Below are 24,371 nucleotides of genomic sequence, written 5' to 3'. Positions count from 1 at the left end.
AAAAAAAAAAATCTTATAAGCCAATGTGATTGTAATGTATGTGATAAGCTTTTCATAACTTATTTTTCCCAGATAATATTTAAACAAATACCTAACATTCATGGAAAGGAGGCCAGACTTTCTCCCACTTCAGACGATGCCCATGACTCACTGTGTTATCTTGGTAAATTGCTTACCTTCTTGCTGTCTCATTTTCCCCATCAGTGAAGTGGAGATAACACCCCACATGAATGCTGTGAGGATTCAGTAATATTTGTAAGGCCCTTTGAGACTGTCCAGTGAAAAGTATTTATAACGTGAAAAGTATGAATGCTATTGATGAGACCTGAACTACTGATACTGTAGGGAGTCCACACAGACTACTTCAGCTTTCTCTTGGCTCAGAAACTCCTCTCCATCAAGGATGAGAGGTCTGTAGGATTTTCTGATGGTGCCAGTCCCAATACTAGTTTGTTTTCATTACAAACACATAAATCCGGGATACTTTGCCAATGTTTTTTCCTTTTTCTCCAAAGAATCAGCTGTTAGAATACTACAAGTTGTTGCGAGTGTCAGCAGTTGCAATAGGCAGTATCCCTCACACCCATTTAATTCCAGTGGAAACAATTTTAAATGAAGAGAAGACACAGATCTTACACATAAGTTAAAAAAGACTTCTCTGCATCAAAAAGATGTGTGCCTTGCCTGTGACTATAAAACTAAGGCTCAGGGTATTCACTGTGCCTTAAAAAAGCAGCTGGCAGTGTGCAAACCAGATTGACAAATAATCCAGGCTAAATCCACCCTGATTCGTATCCCACTCTGTTCAAACTTCCTGCAGACCTGGACTGCGGCCACCTGAGTGAAAAGCAGCACATCACCACCCTGGTGCTTGGCAGAAAGGGAAGAAGGTGTTGCTGACTTTTCTGAGTCCTACATTTCCAGGATGAATAAGCAGCTCTTACAGAGATGTGCCAAGCCATGGGAGAAATATAATGGGTAGATGTTAACAATAAACAATTATCACTAAGAACTTTTAAAAAAATGCCCCACAACAGCAAAACAAAATCATCCAGCAATGATAATCCAGCAATAAAATCTTCCATAATAATATTGTATCAATATAATAGGAAATGTAACCGCATCTGCTTCTTTCCTGTAACTACCCTTTACCCGCCGCAGTTAGAGCTTGTCAGGCAGGTGTAATCTGGCTGAGGCAGGACCAGCTGGCCTGCCAGGCCTTTACTGTCTACTGCACACACACAAAACTGAAAATCTCTATCTTCAAGATGATGAAAATAGATACACCTGGCTGCTGCTTAGCCCAAGAAAGTCAGAGATCCGCTCTTGCTTCCTGCCCAGCAGATGGCACTTAAGGTTCAGTAACAACAAAAAATGTGACATCCCATTAGACACATCTAAATTCGTCAAAAACCTTTACGTTTATTATTTTAAACACATTTTTGAGTATTAATAATTTTCTATGTAAAAAGTTTCCAGAAAAACATCCCACTAACGATCACCATCGTTCCAAATGTCCTTTTTGCTCCAAAGCTAAAAAAAGCTTTGTGCTATCTGTGCTATCTGATCAGTAGCTGCTTCTGTTTTTAATAAAGCCTTCTGTTAAACTGCGAAGAAAAACCAATCTGTCAAAACGTAAGGGTAAATTCCATCAGCATGATGTTAACCATAATGCTATGCTATTTGTGAGAATATTTGTGCAAGTGGCTTGAAATAGAATCAGTAAAGCAATATCTGGCAATTATCTGACTCAATCATCTCAGACTCAGACAAAATTAGATGACCACACAACTGTGTTTAGTGTAATAACTGAAAACCCTCCTACCAAACTGTTAGAATGTTTTTAAGGTGCTAAACAAATTACTGCCAGCAGTGAATGTGACTGTGTAACCAGAACTCATTACTACTTCACGGTACTATCTCTCATTACTGTTAAGATATATTTTTTGCTGTTGCTGATGCAATTAAATTCTTCCTCTTTCCATTTTCAAATCTGACTGTTGTAAATCTATGTAACTGAATTATAAAAGTGAGAAATGTCCATGAAAGAACATACCTGTCTGTGCTATTTGCATTTACAGAGTTGATGCTTTATTCTCAACTGGATAGAACTTGTTATTATTAAATTATAAGAGATAACTAATAATTTAATAATAAAATGTGATCTATGCATACAATAATACCCCTTATGCAGATACAAAAAGCAGACCTTGGGTTTACATTAAAATTACTACCCTCATTTTATGGACTTACATACTTAAATTTTCATTCCATATTATTTTTTTTTTTTTTTACACATTTTTCTTATGGATTGGCTCCTTTTTCTGCTTTTATGGCACTGTTGCACTTGGCTTTATATATTTTTGGATTGTTGTGTTTTGGGTTTTTCCAAACTTAACATCCTAAATTCATGTAATTTGAAAGAAAATTGGATTTGCTTTTACAAATCAAAACCTCCAAAAATGTTTTGCACACAACTCTGCAAAGACAAAAACTTTATGTTACTTCCTACATTCAAGCCTTTGCTGTGACAGTGGTAAGTAGGACCAAGACTTCAAAGTGTCATTTCGCTCCCTCTCCTGCTTTTTAGCTTCTGAAGATAAAGCTACCGGTAAAATTCATTGCATTGCTCTTGTTCTCAGAGGACAAAGCGCCTCATTATGAGTTAGGCTGGGTCATCCTTAGCCAGGAGTCCTTCTTCATACCAACAGGTCTATTAACCTCATTGGATGTATCTAATCTTGACAAAAGGCCATTCACTCACCCTGCCCCGAGCTAAGCAACTTCCATCACTGCCATCTGCGGAGAGCTGGTGTGATGTGCGGCTATATTTGCCGAGAGTATTACTTCGAAATATATTCTTCTATTTTTTTCAACATCGGTAATTTCCCTTTCCTGGGAATCCTATTGAACCTGACAGCTCATTGTGTTGGTTTTCTTTTCCCCTCTTTGGCTCCATTATTTACACAAATCACTAGGTTACAGATGAAAGGCATCCTATTTACTTTGACTACTGCCAAAACAAAAAGTTTACTTTTCGCTGATGTTCTCCATGTGGTCCTGCACAGATCATCTCTCCTTACCAGCAGTACCTACATGACCCAGCTTCATACTTCCCTGAGCACTTCAGAGACTTTCAGACAGAGAAGTGCCACCAATCCTACTGTACAGGTGGGAAACAGAATGAATAAGGCTACGTGTTAATGGAGAAGTCCTTCCTACCTCCTAGCTACCCCTGTCAGAAACACTGTGGGTCAGGATGCTGTAGCGTGCCGTGTAATGTACCTGTCATCCTGCTTAGATGCAGCCTAAATGATTTTCTGTAGATCACAATAAGAGGCAGAACAGAGAATTTAACTCAGTTCTTCAAATTCTGTTCTGCTCTAATTTGTAATGCTGTTTCTGAGGAGGAAGAGCAGGAGACAAGATAACTGAAACCATACAGAGAAGAAACGCCCAGGAGACTAACTTGTTGACCAGGTCTGAATTTGATTAAATACTTGGAAAGAATGAGCATATTTAATGTTTTAAAAACAAATGTAGAAAATAATAAATGTGATTGTATGGTAGATTAACAGGAGCTAATAATGTATTGTGCAGTAAATAAAGGACAGTAAAATCAGACCATAAAAGAAAATAAATAGGTAGGAGAGAGTCACATTATCCCATTGTTAGACTGAAATACATTATTACACACTTAAGCATTATTGTTCTGTTCAGAGCACATGAGATAACATTTCTTGACTCCACGGTCTTTGCATTCTCAGTTAGATGATACAGATCTAAACAGATTAGCTTACGACAAATAGTCAGATCCTGGAACACTTAAAATAGCCTTCAAAGCGATTTTTTTTTCTTTCTTTTAGGAGGATTCTTGCCTATCTAGATTGATCTTGTAACTACCGTTCAGTTACATGATTATTTAACAAGTAATCCACTGACTACAAAGAGATTTTTCATATGAAGAGACTTTAATATTGGATTCTGAAAATATGGAAACACATAACAACAAACTTGGCACAAAAGCTTTCAGTTAAAAAAGGACAGCTTCCTTATATTCCATCTTAAGCACATTAGCTCAAAATCTATTCTTCAGCTTACCCGGAATGCCCCACTGAATGAGAATGCACTGAACCGGGGTTTCTCCTCCTCCTCCCCCCATCATAGGGTGCACGCCATAAATATACTAAATATCTCTAAAAATGGTACGAATACATCTACATTTACATTAACATGGCTTCATGGAACCTGAACAAATGTTCAACATACCAGAATGCCCACGGAGTCCAATTTGCTCATGAGAATCATGAAAAAACTTTTAAGTGTAAATGACCACTGCTATCAAAGTACTTCTAGGAAGAATGCTAACTGTGACTGATTTATTTTTTTTTTTAAAGAGTTAAAAATGAATCAGAACACATTTACATATTAAATGTAGCAGGCACTGGGAAAAGCAGAGCAGATATGGTTTATGTATTCAGGACAACTTTGCAGAAGTCTTTGCACTACTAGTAGGGCTACATTAATGACGAAAGAGCCCCACTGTTGGTGGTGTTATAAATGGAAAGGTTTTATAAATAACATAAATTATAGTTAGATTGTACTCGCAATGCATAAATAGTGCCAAGCAACAGATTTCCATCATCAGTCACTGAGAACAATAATAATAATTCCTTATCAAACATTTAGTTTAATGCTTTTTAAACGTCATGCTATATCATAGGCGTTTAAATAGGCACTTTTAAATGTCCATTTTTTAGGGTGTTTTATGTTTCCTTACAATGACTACAGGCAAAGTTTAAGGATTTAGGAGCCAGCTGGGAGAAAGAAAAAAAAAAACAACAAAAACCAACTACCGCCCCCATATTTCTTTCCTAAGAATCCCCATTTTAGCTTTCAAACATATATTCTTTTCAACTATCTTCTTTATATTTTGAAAACTATCCAGATCTGCATGACATCCATTTTAATTCTCCATAGTGGAAGACTACAGCAGAGGAAGTCCAGACGACAAATTTTTTTCTTATTTTTTTTTTACTTATTGCACTCCACCCTTCTAAGCATTGTTAAAAAATACAGCAAGAAAAACAAGCTGTGGAAGACAGTGGGAAAATCTCTCTTCTGTCAGACATGCTATCATGGACACAATTGTAAGGGTTAAATAACTACCACGGTCATTACTTTTTAATGCCGTTGTAGTGTTCAAATAGCTGTGTGAAATAAGAACTCTACTTACCTCTGAGAATTAACAGTTTCATTTGCTTTCTGGAGCAACTGTGATAAAACAGTGAAAAGTTTTAACCGCATCTGGGGATCTTTGCTTGGCTGAAGACATGTCTTAAGAACGAGAATAAAGTCGTTTAGAGCTTTGCCTATGACAGGACCTAGAAAATAAACACGTTAGACTTAATAAGTTCTATTTAGATGTTCAATGTGTGAGTGCATTCAAATTGGTAATATGCCTGGTATTAAAATAGCTCTTAACTTTCCACTCCTGCATGGCAGCTCTTAACTTTCCACTCCTGCATGGCAGCTGTTGATGTATCCCTGTTACATCGTATCGGGCAGTGCACAAATACCCAAGCTAACTCTCCACGGGCTCAAGTCCCCACAGCCTCAGCCACGGCAGCACGGTGCTCCCTGAGGGTCGGTTTACTCACGTGTCATTAGCCAGCTTGGAATTACTGCACTACATCGTATTATGTAGTGTGGACACGTCAACGGCATCTGCTACCTGCTGGGACCAGGTGGGTACACTAATGCATTTGGTGGGGATTAATGCTGTTTGCAATGTAGCTCTGAAAGGTTAAGGCTGTGCACAAAGTACTGGTTTTCTTGAAATTAATGAAAAATTATACTGGATCTGGAATGACCGTGATACCACTCCAAACAACAGATTCTTCTTTCAAGTTTTCCTATGTGCAGCAGGAAAGATGTTCATGACTCCCAGAGGCTCAGGAAAGGGCATGTTTGAAATGGTCAGCCTCAAAACTTGGATAATAAAATTATTGCAGCAGTATTATTTCTCCATGTTTAAATAATGCTTATTTGTATTTTTACAAGAGAATCTAAAACACAATAAATTTTTAGAAGCTACTATTTGAAATGAAAATATTTTCCAAATTAATTGATCATAGAATCATAGAATGGTTAGGGTTGGAAGGGACCTCAAAGATCATCTAGTTCCAACCCCCCTGCCATGGGCAGGGAAACCCTAATTCTCTAGTTTGTTAACATTTTAACATCCTATGATGATTTCTGTCCCTCTTGCTGTTATCCCAATGTTCGAAGAAGTGATTTTCCTCAAACAGAAGGAAGTTTGTGCCTTTCTCCTTGATAATGATTAACATCTGCATGGTTTTCAAGAGGAAGAATACACATAGACCATATACGTGCTTTATTCTAAAGCTTCTTGCTGTAGAATGCTCCTTCTGCTATGGGTTTGCAACAATTCGCTTCCTCTAGGAACGTCTTCAGCTTTGCTTCCTTGTGATGCACATTCTATTCAACCCCAGTCACTCCGAAAATCCTCCCAGAAGGAGAAACAACACTGGCATTTCTGATGACAAGAATATTCCTCACACATGGAATGGACAGATTGAACTATTCAATGTTCCAAAACAAGTTCACTAGCATTTACTAATAGCTGAAAATTTAATGTTTAAAATAATAATAACAAAAAACCCCCAAATCTTCACTGTCTAGACTGAAGTAATACAGGGTGTTGAACTGCAGTTTGCTAAAATTCTGTGCCAACAAATAGGTCTGTATTTTCACAGCATTTATTCAAAATACATTGCTTCATGTGAGTTCTGAGACTTTTAAAAGATACTGCTATTATATCAAACTGATAACAGCAAACTCAACGGAGGGAAAATAAACAAAATAAACTACATTGTTAATTTCAGTTTAAGCATACATTCCTGAAAAACAGTAAAAACTGAGAAATTTGAAATCAGTAAGCCTGATTAAATTGATTAAAACCAACATTATGTGTGGGAATGAAAAGAAAGAAGAAAAAAAAATAGCTCTAGGAGCTGCTGTGTCAGACAGAAAACACAGACAATAGCATATTACCAGTGTTGGGTGCAAGCCAAAATGTTTGCCCAGACATTTAATGATTTATTTAGCATTAAGGAAAACAGAGACAACTGTCTAAAAGTCCCTCAGTCATGGAAATGGGAGTGTAAATATACAGAAAAGTTGACCTCTCAAATCTTGCACTGAAAAAACATTTTGTTCTTTCCACAGATTAAAAAAAAAAAAAGTACTTATGTTGGTTGCTGCACAAACCAGTGAGTGCTCCACATATTTGTTGAGGATTCTTTTGAGATTCTAGGATTAAATGCAGAAGATACAGTGCCTTAAGACATACCTGTCCACATTTAACTATCTTCAGTAGTAATAATACCACTTCACCTGTAGCTGAAGTGGCTGTCTACATCCCCTTTTTAACTAACAGAAAGGAAAAAATAATAAAAAAGAAAAAAATAAACAGGACTTTCCACTTTAATCATCTTAAAATCAGTGTCTAGGTGAAAAGAACTGCCTGTCACTGCGTCCCTGGCCTGTAGATGCAATCTGGAGAGCTGCATCAGAGGAACGTTCACTGTGCAGATCCGAAGTCAGGTGAAACGTATTCCAAAATGTTTCACTAATCTATGCAGAGTAATGTGTTAGAAGAACATAAGAGAGGAAATCTCTGTATAGAAAAACAGTATCTCTTACAAGACTAGTGAAAGATGGAAAAAAACAGATCAATTTTTGGACACATAAGCTACATCAGTTCATCTCCTCAAAATCCTTACCCGTTTCTTTTACCTGCAAGTGTCCTTTTAGGTTTAGTATGCTCCTTGCAGCCAAGGAGTCTTTTGGGATTTGAGCTGCTTCAACATTTTCAGTTTTGCCTTCCACTATATTCTTGTGAAGTTTCTGAATATTACACTATTCATTGTAAAACAATGAATATTTTTTTAGAACTACTAAATAAGTTGTACCTGAATGAGTTGCAATGACATCTAACTGTAATATTTCTGGAGAATAGCAGGTCCAACAATCATGTGATAATGAAACCCATTCCATAAGCTGAATTATATGCTGTTTGTAGAGATAAAGAAAACCATCCAATTGCTGCACTTCAGCTAATGAAGACATTGTTTCCTCTGCCTGTTAAAACAGAGACAGGATACTTTATCTTAACTGAAACAATATTTTAAAAAAAAAGTTTTAAAACTCATAATTATACAAGACCAGAAGGCACACAAGATTTCCATAGTTTCTACTTGGACAATCAAGATTGATATTTGATGTCTGCCTATAGTACATTCGTTAACTTTAAATCAAAGTGAAACAATTGCCCTGATTTCAAAATTAAATCAGAAATCCCACTAAGAATTCACATGTCACCAGCACGACCAGTTCTACCAGGGAAAGACATAGTTCAGTGCTATGAGTGACATCATTTGACTGTTCAGTAGAACTACAAATTGTAGTCATATTTTTGATATTTTTAAACTGATCTCAATTGCACAAGTTAGCTGAAACACGTCTAGGATCTTTAGAATTTTACAGACTAATCACTTGTCAGAAAAAGATGTTATTATGGAAGTACCAGACGTGGGGAAAATTAACGAGATTCCTAGAAAAAAAAAAAATAAATCAGGATTACTAAGGACAAAGGTTACTCTTAAAGCAGGTTTGCCTGCCTCAAGCACATTAGATTTCTCCTTTCTGAAAGCATTCTGCCAGCCAGCCAAAACAACTCAGAATAACTTAGATGTAAAATATTCACTGATCTGTTAATTAATTGGAACATTTTACATGACAGAATGTGTCAAGACAGAAATGTTCCTCATTATTACCCTCATCACAATCTGCAAGACGTTTTTTTCCATTGAACGAAAGAGATACAAAATAATTCCTTGATCACAGATGATTTAAAATAAACTCTTTAAGTAACTCCAAGAGTGTAATTAAAAAAAAAAAAGAAGAGAGAATATATTAAATATGCCAATAGACCAATGCATTATCTTCTCATTAAGAAATGTCTCACAGTTAAAAAATAAAAAACAGCAAGGGTGATTTTCTTTCCTATATTTGAAAGTTAACAAGTTTCATGATACGTTATTTTCACGCTAATCATCAACCTGTGTGGAAAGAAGAGCCAAGATAGCACAGGACACTGATAACAAAACAAAATCTTATCTGTAGGTCACCAGTTAAACCACTGATAAGCTCAATACATGCTGAAGAGAGTAACAGCCGATGTGGCTTCAGCCTGTTTGGGGCTGTAAATCACACTCTTCATCATGATACTGAATTGCTCAGTTGGTGGTCTTCATCTTTGTCCTTAGCCCCAAGCAACCCGAAACACTGATGAACATGAAGAAAAGGGGCCAAACATCAAGCAAGTAGGAGGAATGGCAACACTCACAATCAGGTCACATCACTTGTGGTCTCCGATACCGCTGTGATCTTCTTTCCCCTTATAGTAAAGCCTGAATTGAAGTTCTATAATGCAAAGTTTTGAATCATTTATGTTTATACTCAGAATCTTTTGATCCTGAATACAAACTTCTTTTCCAAACAACAAAGCTAGATGTAATACGTTTTTTTATATGGTTTTAAGCTATTTTAACAGGGACTTCTTGCCTTCTACAAGCTGTACAGCTCACTTTGAAGTTTTAGAATAGTTCAGTAACTGGGGAAAAATTAAAAAAATCAAGCCATATTTGTCTTCGTGACAAACTTGAAATATTGCAATTATATAATCTTGTTGCCAGATTTTCTATCTGCCTAGCTGAAAGAAAGGCTAATGAGAAAAAGGATTCTCTTCCAAAGTACCATCAACTTTAAAAATCATCTGTCACTGCGGGAACATCTTAAACCTTTAATAATCTTGGAAGATTAACTTTTCCATATTTGAAAAATCAGGATTTATCTCCATGAAACTGCTTTCTTTGTAGAAGTATGAATTTGTAAGGTTTTAAATGGACATTACTGACTTTATAGAGCACTGTAGGGCTAAACAGACAAGATACTGCAAAACCTACCAGATCCATCTGTCCAAGGCTTACTCAGAAAGACTGTTTGTTTAAAAAAACCAAACAAAACAAACCTTAAAATATCTCACTCTCCAACTGGCTCTCCATGAGACAGATCTTCATGCCGTACCTCTTTGACCTGCAAAGTCTTTTCAATACTCGTTTCAAGCTTTGTTCTATTTTACTTCCTTCAGAATAGTTTTCTAAGTGTATGCCTTCGTGGAGGCAGCCTGTCAGCTATGGGGCCATAAATACTGATGCTACGCAGGCCTTTGGAATACCATGCCTGGGAGCAAGAGAAAAGGAAGCAGAATGGCCATCACGTTTCAAGCACACGTTTGATAAAAGACAACTTGGATGGGTCACAATTGTACTACATGAGGACAGCTTGCTGATTTATTTGATACTTAGCTTAGGGAAGAAAGAGGAAGAGAGAAATAAGGGGGTGAGATAATGTTGAGCCAAAAAAGCTCATCTATTATCAGGGTATCTACAGCTGTCTTTGATTTTAAAGCATTCCTGCAACTTTTAAACTTTTGGTTCTGGAGGGGAGGTAAAAAGGTCAACTACTGTAAAATCAGTCTGATCTTTGTCCTAAAGATAAAAAAATTGAATATGAAACTATCACTTTTTGAAGGTTAGTAGCGCTATTGATTTATAGGTGAATTGTTCTTTACTAGTTCAGAAAGTAAATTTGAGTTTTTCCTGAGCACTTGTGTGCTCCTGTGTACAAACTAAAATTAACAATCCAGTGACTTAGTTCACCTAAAAAGTAAGCATCAACAGTTCAGCCAGCATCAACAGCCATGCCCAAGGCTTTGCAGAATCCAGCGAAAAGGATAAATTCTTGAACACATCCTGTCACAAAACTTTACCTAAACCATGGCCCAGTGATTAATATCTACCCAAGTAAAGTGTTCTTCTAGGCCAATGGCAGCCCTCGTCCAACTGTGCTCCAGTAATGTGCTTCAAGCCATCTATTCTGAAACCTAATCAAAACACACTTAAAAAAAGAAAAAATAATAATCTAGTTGTAAATATAGCTTACAAACCCATACTGGGTGTTTCTGACCACAAAATAAGACTGAATTCTAAGGCCTTTCTCAGAACCAGCACGTATTCTCACTCTATGGGCCTTCAACCAAAGTTATGAAGAAATGTAATTCTCCAGGCTCTGCTGTCCCAAACTGTAAACCCAAACTTAATTCTGGTATTAATCAGGCACGGTGTGTACAGTGAGAGACACGCAACCTTGGACTAGCCATGAGCCATTGGTCCCCACTGGTGCAGCCCACAGCCAGTGAACAAGCCTTACAAGACGTAGCACTAAGGCCAACTCCTAAGTTTCTTACCTGAGTAACATCCTTTCCTATTCTGTCAGCCAAACACAGATATTAACCAGATTTCTGCAGATCACACTTACGTAGGAGCTAATATTTACCTTAGAAATATTCTTGTAGCGTTTGCAAGACGCAACAGTACATTCAACTCTTCTGGCATCACTGTTGCCCTACACTTAAATTCAACTTTAGTCCCATCCTAACCCTAGCACCACCCTGTTTTTCTGTTCCACAAAAGAAAATAACCTCTAAGACCCTGGTCTCTGTTGCTGCTTTCTTAATTACAGCCCTGTGGATTTGCAAGATTCAACACTAAAGTGAGACCTTCAAACTGTTGTCTGGAAATAGCTGTAGCACCCAACGACTATGAACTGTTTAATGTGGCAAAGTAGAAATATCAATATTTTGACTGTCGAATTAAAACATTCATAGATCTCTCAGCCTTCACAGTGACTTCTAAATATTAACTAACCACGAGAACAACGCCACAGGGACAGATCTTGGCAGAACAGTTTTATGACTAAGCACAGAATCCAAGTATTCCCTCATGCTTCTTTCATTCTAACAGAGTGAACCTGATGGATTTGAAGTGATGTGCATATCTAAATGTTTAAGCATTATATTTCTATATAATTTTTTAAACAGATTGCTATACTCACACACAGGTGAAAAACAAGCTATCCCCAAACAAAACTAACAGTATTGTACAAGTTCTTAGCTCTTACAAATATGATTTTAATGATTTATTCTTCTGGAGAAGTTGCCTTCATCCGTTTTATTCAGACTAAACCCAAAGTAATTTCAGCTATGGAAAAAGATGAGACAGACAGAAAGTACAGTCAAGGTCGTGCACCACCAAATATTTCAAACTCTACCAGTCTTTGTGGATGAGCTCTTATTTAAGGATTTCTGTGATTTAAACCTAACAGCAAAACAAATAATTATGGCTCTGTTTTGATGAAACATTTTATCAATAGTAAAAATCAGAAACACAAAAAAGTATTAAACCAGCTCATAGTTTACCTTTTGTTTAAGGTGCTGAGAATCTGGTATTGCCATTATTGTCACCAAAACTTTCATTAGCTGCAAGCTAATTTCTTTGCAGTCTTCCTGGCAGACTTCAATCAATGCTTGTACACAACAAAGCAACTGCTCCATATACAAGACCTATTTTTTAATAAAAGCATAGAAAATATAAGATTCTTTTTAAGAGACATAGGGGAAATCACAGTAATAAAATCTGAGCACTGTACAATCCCCTAAATTGGTAACATATTGATAATTTCATATTGGTTCTTTTGATTACCTACATCTACGTTTTCTAGAATACAACATAATCTTCCTCCCACACCATTTGTTTGTATTTACCTTGTCCTGTTAACAAAATAAATAACTCTGCTCTTCATCACACAATTGCTTCACTGTGACTAAAAACATCGAAGCATTTTGGAATGCTTATCGATAATACTTTCTCATTCTGAAGTGCAATTTGTTAATTAATAATATATTTGTTACAACTCTTTCAAATATTATTCCGTTTGACTGATTTGAATGGAATAATAAAGGTTAAATACATAAACCAAGAAAACCTGAGAGTCTGCTTTTATCTCAGCCAATTTATTTCATCTGATGCAACATAATGCACGTTATCTTGATCCAACTGATACCAGTTGAAGTCAATATTGTTGTCAGATAGTCCGCAATAACTCCGATGATAAAGTGAATCAGATGTTCCATGAAGCTGTCAGATTACATTCAACGAACAGAAGGGGCCATTGTTACAAATTTACTTCCAAAAAATAAAACAAGTCTAGGAATAGGTTAGCTATAAGTGTTATTAATCTCATGAACATGGTCAATCCTTAGCTAAACAGTGTCTATGCAGCATTCACTGTCTAAAAATAAAGATTGTTTTCCAAGACCAAAGGCTAGAACAATTCCACCAAACACTTGGGCTGCAGATGAACATGTTTGCTGTGTCCAACAGCAAATGGAAGTGGCAAGCTTAAAGCCTCACAGCACTTCCACAGATATACTTCAGGGAATTGTTATTTGAACAATCAGGTTATAGTGCTTCCAGTTCTACGAGTTCCTAATCATCACAGGCTTCCTGGAGATTAAGGTTAATTCCTGCATCGCTGGTACATATTCCATTAGGGAAGAACTTCAAACATATATCTTACATTTGCTCAAAAAGACAATTATGCCAGACTCAGTCCATGCACACGAATAACTGTTTCCAACAGAAGTCTGCATCTGACCTGAAGTCGGAGTTTTCTGCAGGCACAGCACTAGCCCCCTTTTTGTCATCTTAAGAGAAGAGGCCTAACAAACTTTTGGTGGAATGAAAGATGGGATTTCATTTGCAGGGGAAATTGTAGGGATTCTTGTTGCACATCTCTAACAGATCTACTTCCATATCCAAGCGATTGAATAAAAGTAATAATCCTGGAAGTTACCAAGCTCCATTCCACATTGAAGAGAAGCTCTCCCCTTCTTATATCGCAATATTCTCCACGTGCTAAACCAAGAATCATCTTCAGGCTCAGCCACTAGTTAAGGATACACTTGGGAGAAAATTTCTATTTATAAATATCTTCCTCCTAGATTCTCACTTAAAGAAAAGCAACCATGCCCAACAGTTTACAAAGCATGCTCCCAAATGTACATGCAAGCTTACTGGTACCTTCCTTTTCAAAGAAACAACAACAAAACAAAATAAGATTATATTTAAAGAGAAACTTTCTTGGGAAACCTGGCATGCCAATTACAATGGACTGTGAAAAGTTTTCGGTCATTTTTACTGATGACAATCGACATATATGACCTTGTTTGGATAGTGAACACAAGGCATTTCAAAACATGGGTTAAATTCTGCTCCTGGATCAGCCAAGGTAGTCCTGTATTAGCACAGTACATACTAAACAGCGTCTTCTCTCCCTGTCATGCCTTTTCATTTTCCTCCCACTATCTGAAGCCTTTTACAGCAGTTCTCAAACTTGAACCCACATCTGCTGAGAGGATGGATGGCTAGCAAGTTTTTGGGAATAGCATTTTTGACCAGGAGACCACAACACAGCTCAGGGAGGAGAAGGAAGCTCCTGTTTCGTCTCAGACACACATCCACAGCTATATCCCAAGATAGGCTGGAGTAGGTGTGCAAGGGAGGGATAGGAATGGGAGCATTTAGGGGGAACATGGGAAAAAATAAGTTGGAGAATCGCTGGTCTAAAACTTTGTTCTGTTGTGTATTTTCCAGTTATCCTTACCTCTTCAGATCGTTGACAAACTCCAGCTTGTGACAGTGTGCTGCCAAGATCAGTCAAATGAGGCTGTAAGATTTCTTTTGGGCTACCTCGAATCACTGCAGTTAGAACCATTACACAAGATGGTTTAGGTGTCTTCCCAAAGGCTGATGTGATTAATCTCAGTGACACCTTAGGGCTGACGAATGTTCCAATCAATTCTGCTGCTTTCACACACTGAAAAAAGAACAGGAATAACTTCAGGATTTTCCTGAAAACACAAAGACCATTCAACATATGATGGGTTTTTTCTTTTTGATTCTTTTTGATTTGTTGTTTTAAATGCTTCAGCAGTTGCCTTGTAGGCCTTTTCCCCTCACTCAGTAATGATTATATGCATGAAGAAATGTTCTTGACATGTGTTCAGTAAGCACATAAGGCATGCAAGCACTCTTCTCAGCATCGGACAAACTTCCAAGAGAAAGTAATGCAGAGAAATTAAGTGTTCAACCTCCAATGTAATAAAGTCTCTAGCTTAGAATAACCAGATGTTGCAGATTTAGTGGTTTAGCATTTTGTCCTTCAAGTGCTGTTCTGAGGAATGTGCTCAATGCACCCACCACCCATCCATTAAAAGCAACAACAATAAAACCCTGGAAGAGGAATTTTTTTGTTATTGTACTATATTTTGACACTGACATTACAGATCGGGTTTAGTGTGGAAGCACTGCCATGGGGAAACTGCCCACTGCTTTCAATCTCTTACTTCAACCGAAAATGCTTAAATCACTGTGTATTCCCCATGATACTCACATCCCTTGATCCCATCTCTGCCTTGCTCAGATATTTGGTAGATTGTATTCCACACGAAATACTGGCACACCAGAGCTTACTCCCTGACCAATGCTCAATACTTACAATCAGGTGCATGAATAAAGATATAGTCAACTACTGTGCCATTACCTGTGCAACAGGAATATTTCTTCCTAACCCTTTTATTTAATGGTTGGCTCGTTTCCCTGAACATGAAAGCTTATTTCCCTTTGTATATCATTTTTAGTCTAGTGATGTAGGCATGGATTTTTAATTGCACCTAATTAATACTTGAATCATTCTAGGTTTTTCAGTCTCAATAGAAGCACGTAGCCATGAATTCTATAGTTCAAATCTGCTCTATATATAATGAAGGGTGAAGACTCAAAACAGTTATAACATATTCTGTGTAGATGTGAACCTTGTCCTCCTCCATATTTGCCACAGAGAAAGAAAAAGACTCTCAGTGCTCTGGAAACTGGAAAAGGACAATATAATCAAACAGTTCAAAAATACTAATTGAATCATACGGCTCAATTTATCTACTCATCTTAACAAAGGGGAAAAAAAAAAGAAAAAAAGGATAAGAGATCATATGGTCTTTTACTTTTATACATCCCATTTGGTATTATTAGGCTCCAGAAAGACATGCACGTTTTCCAAGTTGGTGGCTGCTCTGAAACAGGTTCTACAGTGACAAACAATAGAGGAGATAATCACAGTATCCTGGGAAGCAGCATCACTATGGAGATAAAGGGCATTCACAAAAGTTGTTGAATCTTGAATTTTTGCACAAAGAAGAGTAAAATTAAATACAGAAACCATCTCCTAAATGGGAATAAATCTATTGGAAGCACCTGCAAGAAGATTAGTGGTGGAATTCTAAGAAAGAGACAAATATGGTCAAAAAAATGAAAGGGAAAACTATGTGCTGCTTTAACACATACTTTTGAATTTATATTTACAGCAACAAGCACCAGATAGGAAATTTGACCAGGACAGCAGGACTACACAGGTTTATTCTTCTAATTATTGAAGTTTTCATATATGATTTATACTAGCACTAAGGAACTTGAAAAGCTGAATACCCACAGTAGTGTATCTCTTACTTCGAGCCTGAGGCATTGATTTCCTAAGGCCCATGTACCCCTTTTTGAAACAAGATAACTTCTGACAGTATTCCAGGTTTACTTCTCCCTGCTGTTGACTGGTGTGTGACTGGCTTAGTTTACGAGCTCAATCTCACTGTAAGGCAATATGGTTAAAGGTCAGATGCTGGTTCTGAAAGGGGAGGTGGAAGAGGTGGAATAGCTAGAAAGGGATAACAGAGTGAGAACTGGGGAAAAGGAAGGCACAATTTAGGAAAAATTAGGGAGAGAGGCAACCATTAGTACTGAGAAAGACTAAAGACAACAAGAAACGGCAAGGAAAAAGAAGAAAAAGGATCATTCAGAAATGGATTTCATGGTCTACATAGCTCAACTGATAGCAGGAACCTAAAGAAAAGCCTAATTTAGGAAATCAACTTTTCTGACATTTGTTGGACTACTTGCATTCAGTAAGCACAATGCATTCTCCCAACTCCCCAAAGCAATAAAATCGGTGGCGTTAAAGCAAATTGTATGGATTTTTTTTGTTATACATATGTTCTCTTGTTTGTACAGAAATATGAACAGAAAATTTTTCTCTTAAAATTGTAAAAACATTTGTATCACCTGTTATCCTCTGCTAAATTTATCTAATGTCTTCAACTACATCTGTTTTATTGATTTACTGTTGATCAAAGTGTTGAGAGCATCAACCGTTAGAAAAAAAAATATACTAATTACTCCTTACAAAAAACATTAAAAAAAAGGCATTTTACAAGCATTAAGTCAAGTATTCCAACACTTACTATGGGTATCACATGGAATAAACATATCTCAATATTTGGTTGGAATTATGGTGGGATTATGCAGCAGAGGGAGACAACTGAAATTAACTTGAAAGGGCATGACCTGCACATTTTTTCAAATGGAATTTCTTGCCTCAAGGCTTTTATACTTTAATCCACTGCTTATGATTTTTAGAGAGATCATTATCAGTGCTTCATGGTGTTGGCATATAAACCAAACAGCATTTAAATAACTTTACTATTGGTCTTCACACCAGTAATACAAAAAATACATTTATTTTAACATAGTATGCAAGTAAGTATAATGTTCACGTTTTTGTTTTTAACACCCATAAAAACCTGAGCCTGATCCTTCAGTCACAGGTAATTTCCAGTGACCTAAGGTAAGGTCAACCCTCGGAGGACAGGCTCAAGACTTTAAAGGATAGGGTCTTTATTCAGTGTACAACAGATACTTATATTAAACTCACATTTTTAACCACATTGCTTTCTTCATCCAAGCATGCTTGGTACAACGTTCTAAGCAGTAGCTCCATGTGTTGTGTTATGTGATCCTCTGCATGTAATAACAATGTGTACAGAAGCTGGGATGCTTTTATTCTTGTGCTTTCAACCCAGTCCGTTATATCATGACAGAGACCTGGAAGAATTTTGGAGAGGTTTCTTGACACAAGTTCCCGACAACCTAGTCCTGGTCGAGTCACTAGAAGAAAATGAAGAAACGAAAACAATAGACCAAGTTATATATTGACCAATATCACGAGCAACTGTCAAACCTCCATGTCTGTACTTCGTACAGAAAGCTATGACAGCACTTTCCAAAGAACTGCAATAAACTTTTTAGTGACTTTTTCTACAGCAGAAATTTTCTTCCTTTTCATTGTACATGCTTATACAGACAAAATCTGGAAATTTGTTCTCTAAGAACCATCAATTTATTATTGCCATTCACAGTGTTCACATACTGTTCTAAGAAAGAAACAGTATTCATTATGAGGTGTCAAAAAACATTGCGTATTTTTTATTTCTGATACAGAGTTCTCCTGTAAATGCTTAGAAATAACCTATGAAATATCTAGAGTAGGAAAAAAAATAATTCAAGTATCAGGACATAAATTGCTGCTTCTTTTGTCAATGGAGGATAATATTTTGGATTATGAAAACTGACTATGAATAGCAAAAGGTCAAATAAAGAAATCCACTTGAGACAGCAGATATAGCCTGGCATCCTATTTGACCTGAGGCAGAATTTTCTTTAAAGAATTTGGACCATCCTTTATCAGCAGTTTCTTCATTTCAGATGTTCAAATGCAGGCATTTATCCCTGTAGCTACCCCTGTCAAAGATTTCCCTGCTATAAACTGTCTGGACCTGTATCCTGAGGCAGCGACTGCTGTTGTTCAATGGAAAGCTATGCAGCTGGCTGGATGACACCAGGTATGAGGTCTAACCCTACTCTTCCTCTGACCTGCAACATCTGTCATCGTGAGATCAAAGCACAGGAGGGCTCATATGTCAGGTTCATTAGCTTGACAGTTGGACAACGATAGTTAAGTAAAACACACTATAAACTCACAGCTGCAAAAAGATATTCCAGTACATTAAATAAGTCAGAAGAAACGGCAACAAAGTGTTAAAATGTGTCATTAACATATTATTAAAAAAAATACAAATGTGTGTGGAGGGGAAACATGGGCGAAGGCTCACCGTAACAACTCACTCATAGACAGTCTGTGGTAGGACACCACAAATTACTTGAAACTAAGATACATTAGTATCTTTGATATTTGTACCTGCAAGATTAATCATCCTTTCCTCTCATTTCTCCTCCCTTTTGTCACATAAAGCCTGACTGTTAGGAAGACATACAATTTGAAAGTAAAGACAAGCAGCAGGAAATAACATCTTGAAGTCACCACTCATTGGAACTCAAGTTGAAAATTATCAGGTCGTTTCTTTAAAATGTTCTTTAGTTATACACATATATGTGTGTGCGTGTACACACATATGTCACATTCAAGCCTTAACTACATCATTCTACCAAGCAAGATACATGAAAGTCAAATAAACGCAGGGCTGGAATGCTGCCAAAATTCATGAACCATATTTATTGTGCTAAGAAAATTGTTTCAGAAAGTACATATCATTTAATTATGAAGCGATAGATGTCCCTTTCTAAAAGAAACAAGTGTACACACAAAACCCAACACATACCTAGAGAAAACTGAACAAGACAACAGCATGAGCAACAGAAATGGTAACGACTGTTTGAAGGACGAGCACATGAAGCCTTTTATGACGTTCCTACATCACGGTCATTGCAAAATAAGTGACTGGAGCTTAGACACTCAACTTCAGCAGTTTCTGTACATCAGAAAAATGATCTGACTGCCAAAAAAATAAATATGTTTTTGCCATCACTAGTGGAAGCAAAAGCATTTTTAACAATTACAAACCCCTGAGGTAATAATACACGTAAAATAAGGAAGAAGGAAAAAAAAAATTGGAAAGGATAACAGATCAACTTGACTGTCTTCAAAGCTAAATAGTCCTGTCAAACCAGTCACCATTATGAAGTGCTTCCCCTTTCATTCATGCATTACTGAGTAAAATAACTTTCAAAGCGAAAAAAAAAAAGAAAAAGAAGAAAGGACTCCGGAACCCACTGTCATGGAAAGGATTTTGCTGCTGGGTATGCTGTGATGTGATTGTCAGGTAGGTACAAGTCAAGCATGAACCTGTTCCTTCACACTAAAAGAGTTTTTGTTCTGTTAAATATGAGTATAGAAATCAATAAATGACCCATTTAAGTCTTCTCTGTCTCTCACCAACACCCATATACATATTTTTAAACACTGACTTTATGAACCTGAGACAGGAAACAGGCTCCAAGCTACTGCAAACATATTGTTTTAACGCTACCTATAGATCATGTGGTACTAAGGAGTAATCTATTCATGCTGCACATCTTGGGTTTTTGTTTGTAACAAAGAAAACTATTGTTTCTGTTCCTAGGTTTTCATGTACGCTGGCAGATTTTAGTTCGCATCCCAGTCCCTCACAGACAGGTTTGAAACCATTTCACCGCAAATTTTTCTTCATTAACGCTGTGCCTAGTTCTCAGTATTCAAGGACTCAGCTCACAGGTTCTTCCATCCTGCCTTCCTTTCCAGTCATCTCTATGCCCATTCTTCACCTAACTTCTGACCAAGGTAGAACTTTCTGCTGCTTCTGCATCACTGCTTTACCTCTTTCTCAGCACAGGCATTTTCATTTACTCTTTCTCCAAAATGCATTTTGAGATTAATGAAAAAAAAGGAATGCAGCTACTGAACAAACTTTTTTTAAAAAAATAATATTAATAGAAATAATTTAAATAATTTTATATACATATATGATATATTCTATTTTTCTGTATATATGCTACCCCTATACATTAACTAACATTACATCTTCTAATGAACATTACACATCCTGCTCCGCTATCACTACTGCACTGCAGCTCTCAGGGATTATTCAGGAAGCAAAAACCTCTTTCAGCAACACTTACCTCCTTCGGGATAATGAGATGGTGAAACACTAAAATCCATCTTATCCTTCAGATCTTCTTCATTCTCTTTCTCCCACTGCAAGCCTATCTTTTCCCAGTAAGTCCAAGCCAGTTTCCTAGACATAAAATGAAAGTTTTATACCATCATGCCCCTAAAAGAAAAACATTCTAAAACGAGACTTCTAGAAAATCTGACTTCTTAAATTCAGCTGAAAGGATGAGAAGCATTTCTGCATTTAACCTAGGCAAATTAATTTGAGAGTTCATGCTTCTTTTGTACTCAGTGGACAGGGGTTACCTGTTCCAAAGCATAACTCTGTCTCCCTCTCTGTCTTCATCTGTCTCATACTTGAATGTAGCATAGAAGGACAATATAACAAAAGTTACTGAAGATAATGCAATTGCTTTGGGTTTAAAACAAAGAAAAATGTTGGGTTTTTTTTCCTCCAATGTATCTGTGAACACAGAAATACTTCCATGTAAGACGACTATTTGGGGGGAGTGGGGGATGTTCCACTTACGTATTTTCAGGAATTTCATCAGTAAAGCTGCCAAGTAACAAAGGGATCAACTTGTGAAAATATGAATATCTATCTCGTAGGTGCAACAGCCATTCTCCAATGACAGATGTTACAGCATGTCGAACCTACATGGATAAAGAAAGACTATTTTAAATATGTCAGGAAAATTAAAAAAAAAAAAAGTATTTGCTTTTGTTATACAAGACTTGGTAAAGTGCCTTAATAGTCAAGAAGAAACAACAAGAACCCAGGACTTCCTCGCTTGCAGCAGGCATCTTAACTAACATGCAAGGTGTCATGCTCCCTCTTGTGTTCTCACTCTGGCTTATTTAGCCTCAGACTATTTGCTGCACAAAACCACATCTCCAAGAAGGCAGCAAGATACACACCTAACTCTGAACATGCTAAATTCTCATGGTTAATATCTCTTGGAGAATGTAAGAAACGTACGTTTCTCTGGAATATCAAGCTTTCCAAGCACATTTCCAGAATAGAATTTTCTCTGTTCACTACAAAGGAAGCCTAAGTGAAATAATCTGAATACATCCACTCAAAAATTAAAATATTTTAGTTATTATTAAGTTGCACATTTTAAAATTACTGCTTCAATTGCATCTTATTAAGGCACCAATACTGTGTGTGTTAAGCATCTGAAAAGGCCATAAAATCAAGTCCCAGAGAGATGTGACAGAAAAATTTAAGACAGAATTGAAGGCACCCATTAAAATAAAAAGGCACCTACAAACCTCAACAGCCTACAGAATTCGACAGCAGCTGAACAGATTACCAACCTTGGTTTTGGATAGTTTACAACTGACAAAGCCTGTGCATGACATATTTACACATCTTGATTGAATGAATGAAAGCTGAAAATGGAGGTGAGTGAAGGAGGGAGGGAAACACCAAAAAAACACACCAAAACAGATTTAAAATAAATCTAGGGAGGGAGGAAGAAAAAAAAAAACCATAAAACAGACCTTGGGAATCTCATCAAATAACCTCTGTGCCAGATGAGACAGAACATCATCCACAGACTTTCCATTTCCAAACTGTATCACTGTTCCAGTAGCCTGAATTACATCCACACGAACCCTGTAGTGCTGGTGCGAAATCGTTTGCATTAAGGGTTTTATCAGAGACTCTGACTGCATATGGAAGTGCTCTGTTAGGGCAGAGAGACAGAAATTTCACACAGGCCTTTCCCTATGCGAGTGACCAATCTTGAGCAACACAATTTCTGCAACACTACGAAGAGCAACCTGATTAACGTCACTGCATTTATGTAGCACGCAGATTTAACTTCATATTATATTAGAGCTGAACACTAGCCCACACACACACCCCTGACCCCCTCTTCCCACTATTACCCCCATGCTGTAATGCTCAGCATCCATCCCCAGCACGGCTCTTCTCCAACAGACACCCCAAGGCCTACACCTCTGAGGGTGCGTGTGCCTTCTCATCTCTCTTCCTCCCTCCTGGTGGCATCCCTGTAACCACCTGCCGGTCCCTGCTCCCCCAGGAGACCGCGGGCGCACAGCACCCACCGCTCCCCCCTCTGCCCATCCCTGGGCCCCACCTGGCATGGCCTGGGCGCAGGCCACGGCGCACCTGCAACTTTCACGCCTGACCTCGGCATAGTGGTCGAGGAGAGTGGCCTGGAGGATGCGGACGACATCCGCGAGGTAGGGGGCCATGGAGGCCCCGCAGCGCTGAAGCAGGAGGCTCAGGAGCTGGACGAGCCCGAGGCGCAGCTCCTCGCTGGGCTCAAAGCCCTGCGGCGGGCAGAGGCGCTGGGCCAGCGCCGGCAGCAGGACGGGAAGCGCCTCGCCGGGCCGGTCGCCGTGGCTGAGCCCGTGGCGGAGGACCTGCAGAGCGAGCTCCCGGCACCGCTCCGCCGCGTCCCCGGCCAGGCAGCGCGCCAGCGGCCGCACCAGCTGCGCCCCGAAAACCTCCTGCACCACGGCCCCCGAGAGCGGCCGCTCCTGGAGCTCGGCCCGGATGGCCTCCAGCGCCCGCAGCCGCGCCGCCCGGCCGCAGTCGGGCTCCTGCAGGCAGCTCAGGGGCCGGCTCAGGGCCTGCGCCACCTCGGCCGCCGCCATGGCTCGCCGTCGCCACGGAAGTGCGGCAGCGTTGCTAAGGACGCGCGAGGCTTTTGCAACAGCGGGCGAGCGCTTTACGGCGCGGCGGGGAGGTCGGCGCCGGCGTCGGTGCGTATGTTCCGCTCGGAGGGGACGGCCCGGGCCCCGCACAAAGCACCGAGGAGGGGTGGGGGGGAAGTTTCGGCGGGTACGACGGGGCTCAGCAGGAGAGCGACCCGCCGTTCGTGTCACGCGAGGAAAAAGAGACGCAAACCTTGACTGAGGGGCAAGGCCGTGGCTCCGTGCCGGAGCGCCACAGCGCAGCGCGTCTGCCGGGATCAGGGTGTTACTGTGTGGAAACTTTAACATGTAACATGTTACTTGCATTACTTTTCCCTTCTGGGTGTTGTTTGTTTTGGTTTTGTTTGGTTTGTTTGTTTGTTTGTTTTTCTCTCGAGGGATCAATATGGCAGTGGCAGTAAGTCACCAGTTTCTGTAACAGCGTTACGTGATTTTTAGTGTTAATTTGTAACAGTTAATAAGTATTTATATTGTGTTCATATTGTACTTAACGTGTGCTTTACGCGACGTAACGTTTTGTGTGCCGTGCTGGTGACTGTGCCGTCAACACACATCAAACCGAAAGGGTTGCAGGGGTCTTTCTAATCACGCTTCATTTAAAGTGCAATAAACTACAGCGCTAATTCAAATTATTCTCTTAAAATAGCCTTATATTTACCAGCAAGGAGTTTATTCTCTTGTTCTACTGCTTCTAGCTTGACTGTGAACCTTTGGAGTCCTTATTCACCCTTTATTCTGTGGGAACCATGAGCGTGAATTCCCTGGGAACAGAGGAAATATTAACGTGCACTGGAGTATTCCTG

General features: G+C 38.6%; 2 protein-coding genes across 3 annotated transcripts in view; one reads left to right on the top strand and one right to left on the bottom strand.

The window, feature by feature from the left end:
* Positions 1-23,508, bottom strand: part of DNAAF5 (dynein axonemal assembly factor 5) — a 28,771-nt gene extending 5,263 nt beyond the window's left edge. The window contains exons 1-9 of one of the 2 annotated variants that reach the window (XM_009988501.2): positions 22,986-23,508; positions 22,384-22,568; positions 21,407-21,531; positions 20,886-21,001; positions 17,806-18,038; positions 14,653-14,865; positions 12,407-12,550; positions 7,998-8,166; positions 5,237-5,384 (exon numbers count right to left, since the gene is read on the bottom strand). In XM_009988501.2, coding sequence (XP_009986803.2) covers positions 5,237-5,384; positions 7,998-8,166; positions 12,407-12,550; positions 14,653-14,865; positions 17,806-18,038; positions 20,886-21,001; positions 21,407-21,531; positions 22,384-22,568; positions 22,986-23,508 — 1,856 coding nt within the window. The remainder of the gene's footprint in view (positions 1-5,236; positions 5,385-7,997; positions 8,167-12,406; positions 12,551-14,652; positions 14,866-17,805; positions 18,039-20,885; positions 21,002-21,406; positions 21,532-22,383; positions 22,569-22,985) is intronic. The other variant, XM_086622260.1, reaches the window with a different exon arrangement.
* A 210-nt stretch (positions 23,509-23,718) lies between these two features.
* PRKAR1B (protein kinase cAMP-dependent type I regulatory subunit beta) overlaps positions 23,719-24,371 on the top strand; it is a 101,898-nt gene continuing 101,245 nt past the window's right edge. Inside the window, exon 1 of the mRNA XM_086621989.1 lies at positions 23,719-23,856. The gene's annotated coding sequence lies outside the window, so the exon portion shown is untranslated. The remainder of the gene's footprint in view (positions 23,857-24,371) is intronic.

The sequence above is a fragment of the Tauraco erythrolophus genome, chromosome 17 (genome assembly GCF_009769465.1).
Source record: "Tauraco erythrolophus isolate bTauEry1 chromosome 17, bTauEry1.pri, whole genome shotgun sequence".
NCBI lineage: Eukaryota > Metazoa > Chordata > Aves > Musophagiformes > Musophagidae > Tauraco > Tauraco erythrolophus.
This window is presented reverse-complemented; position numbering and strand designations above follow the sequence as displayed.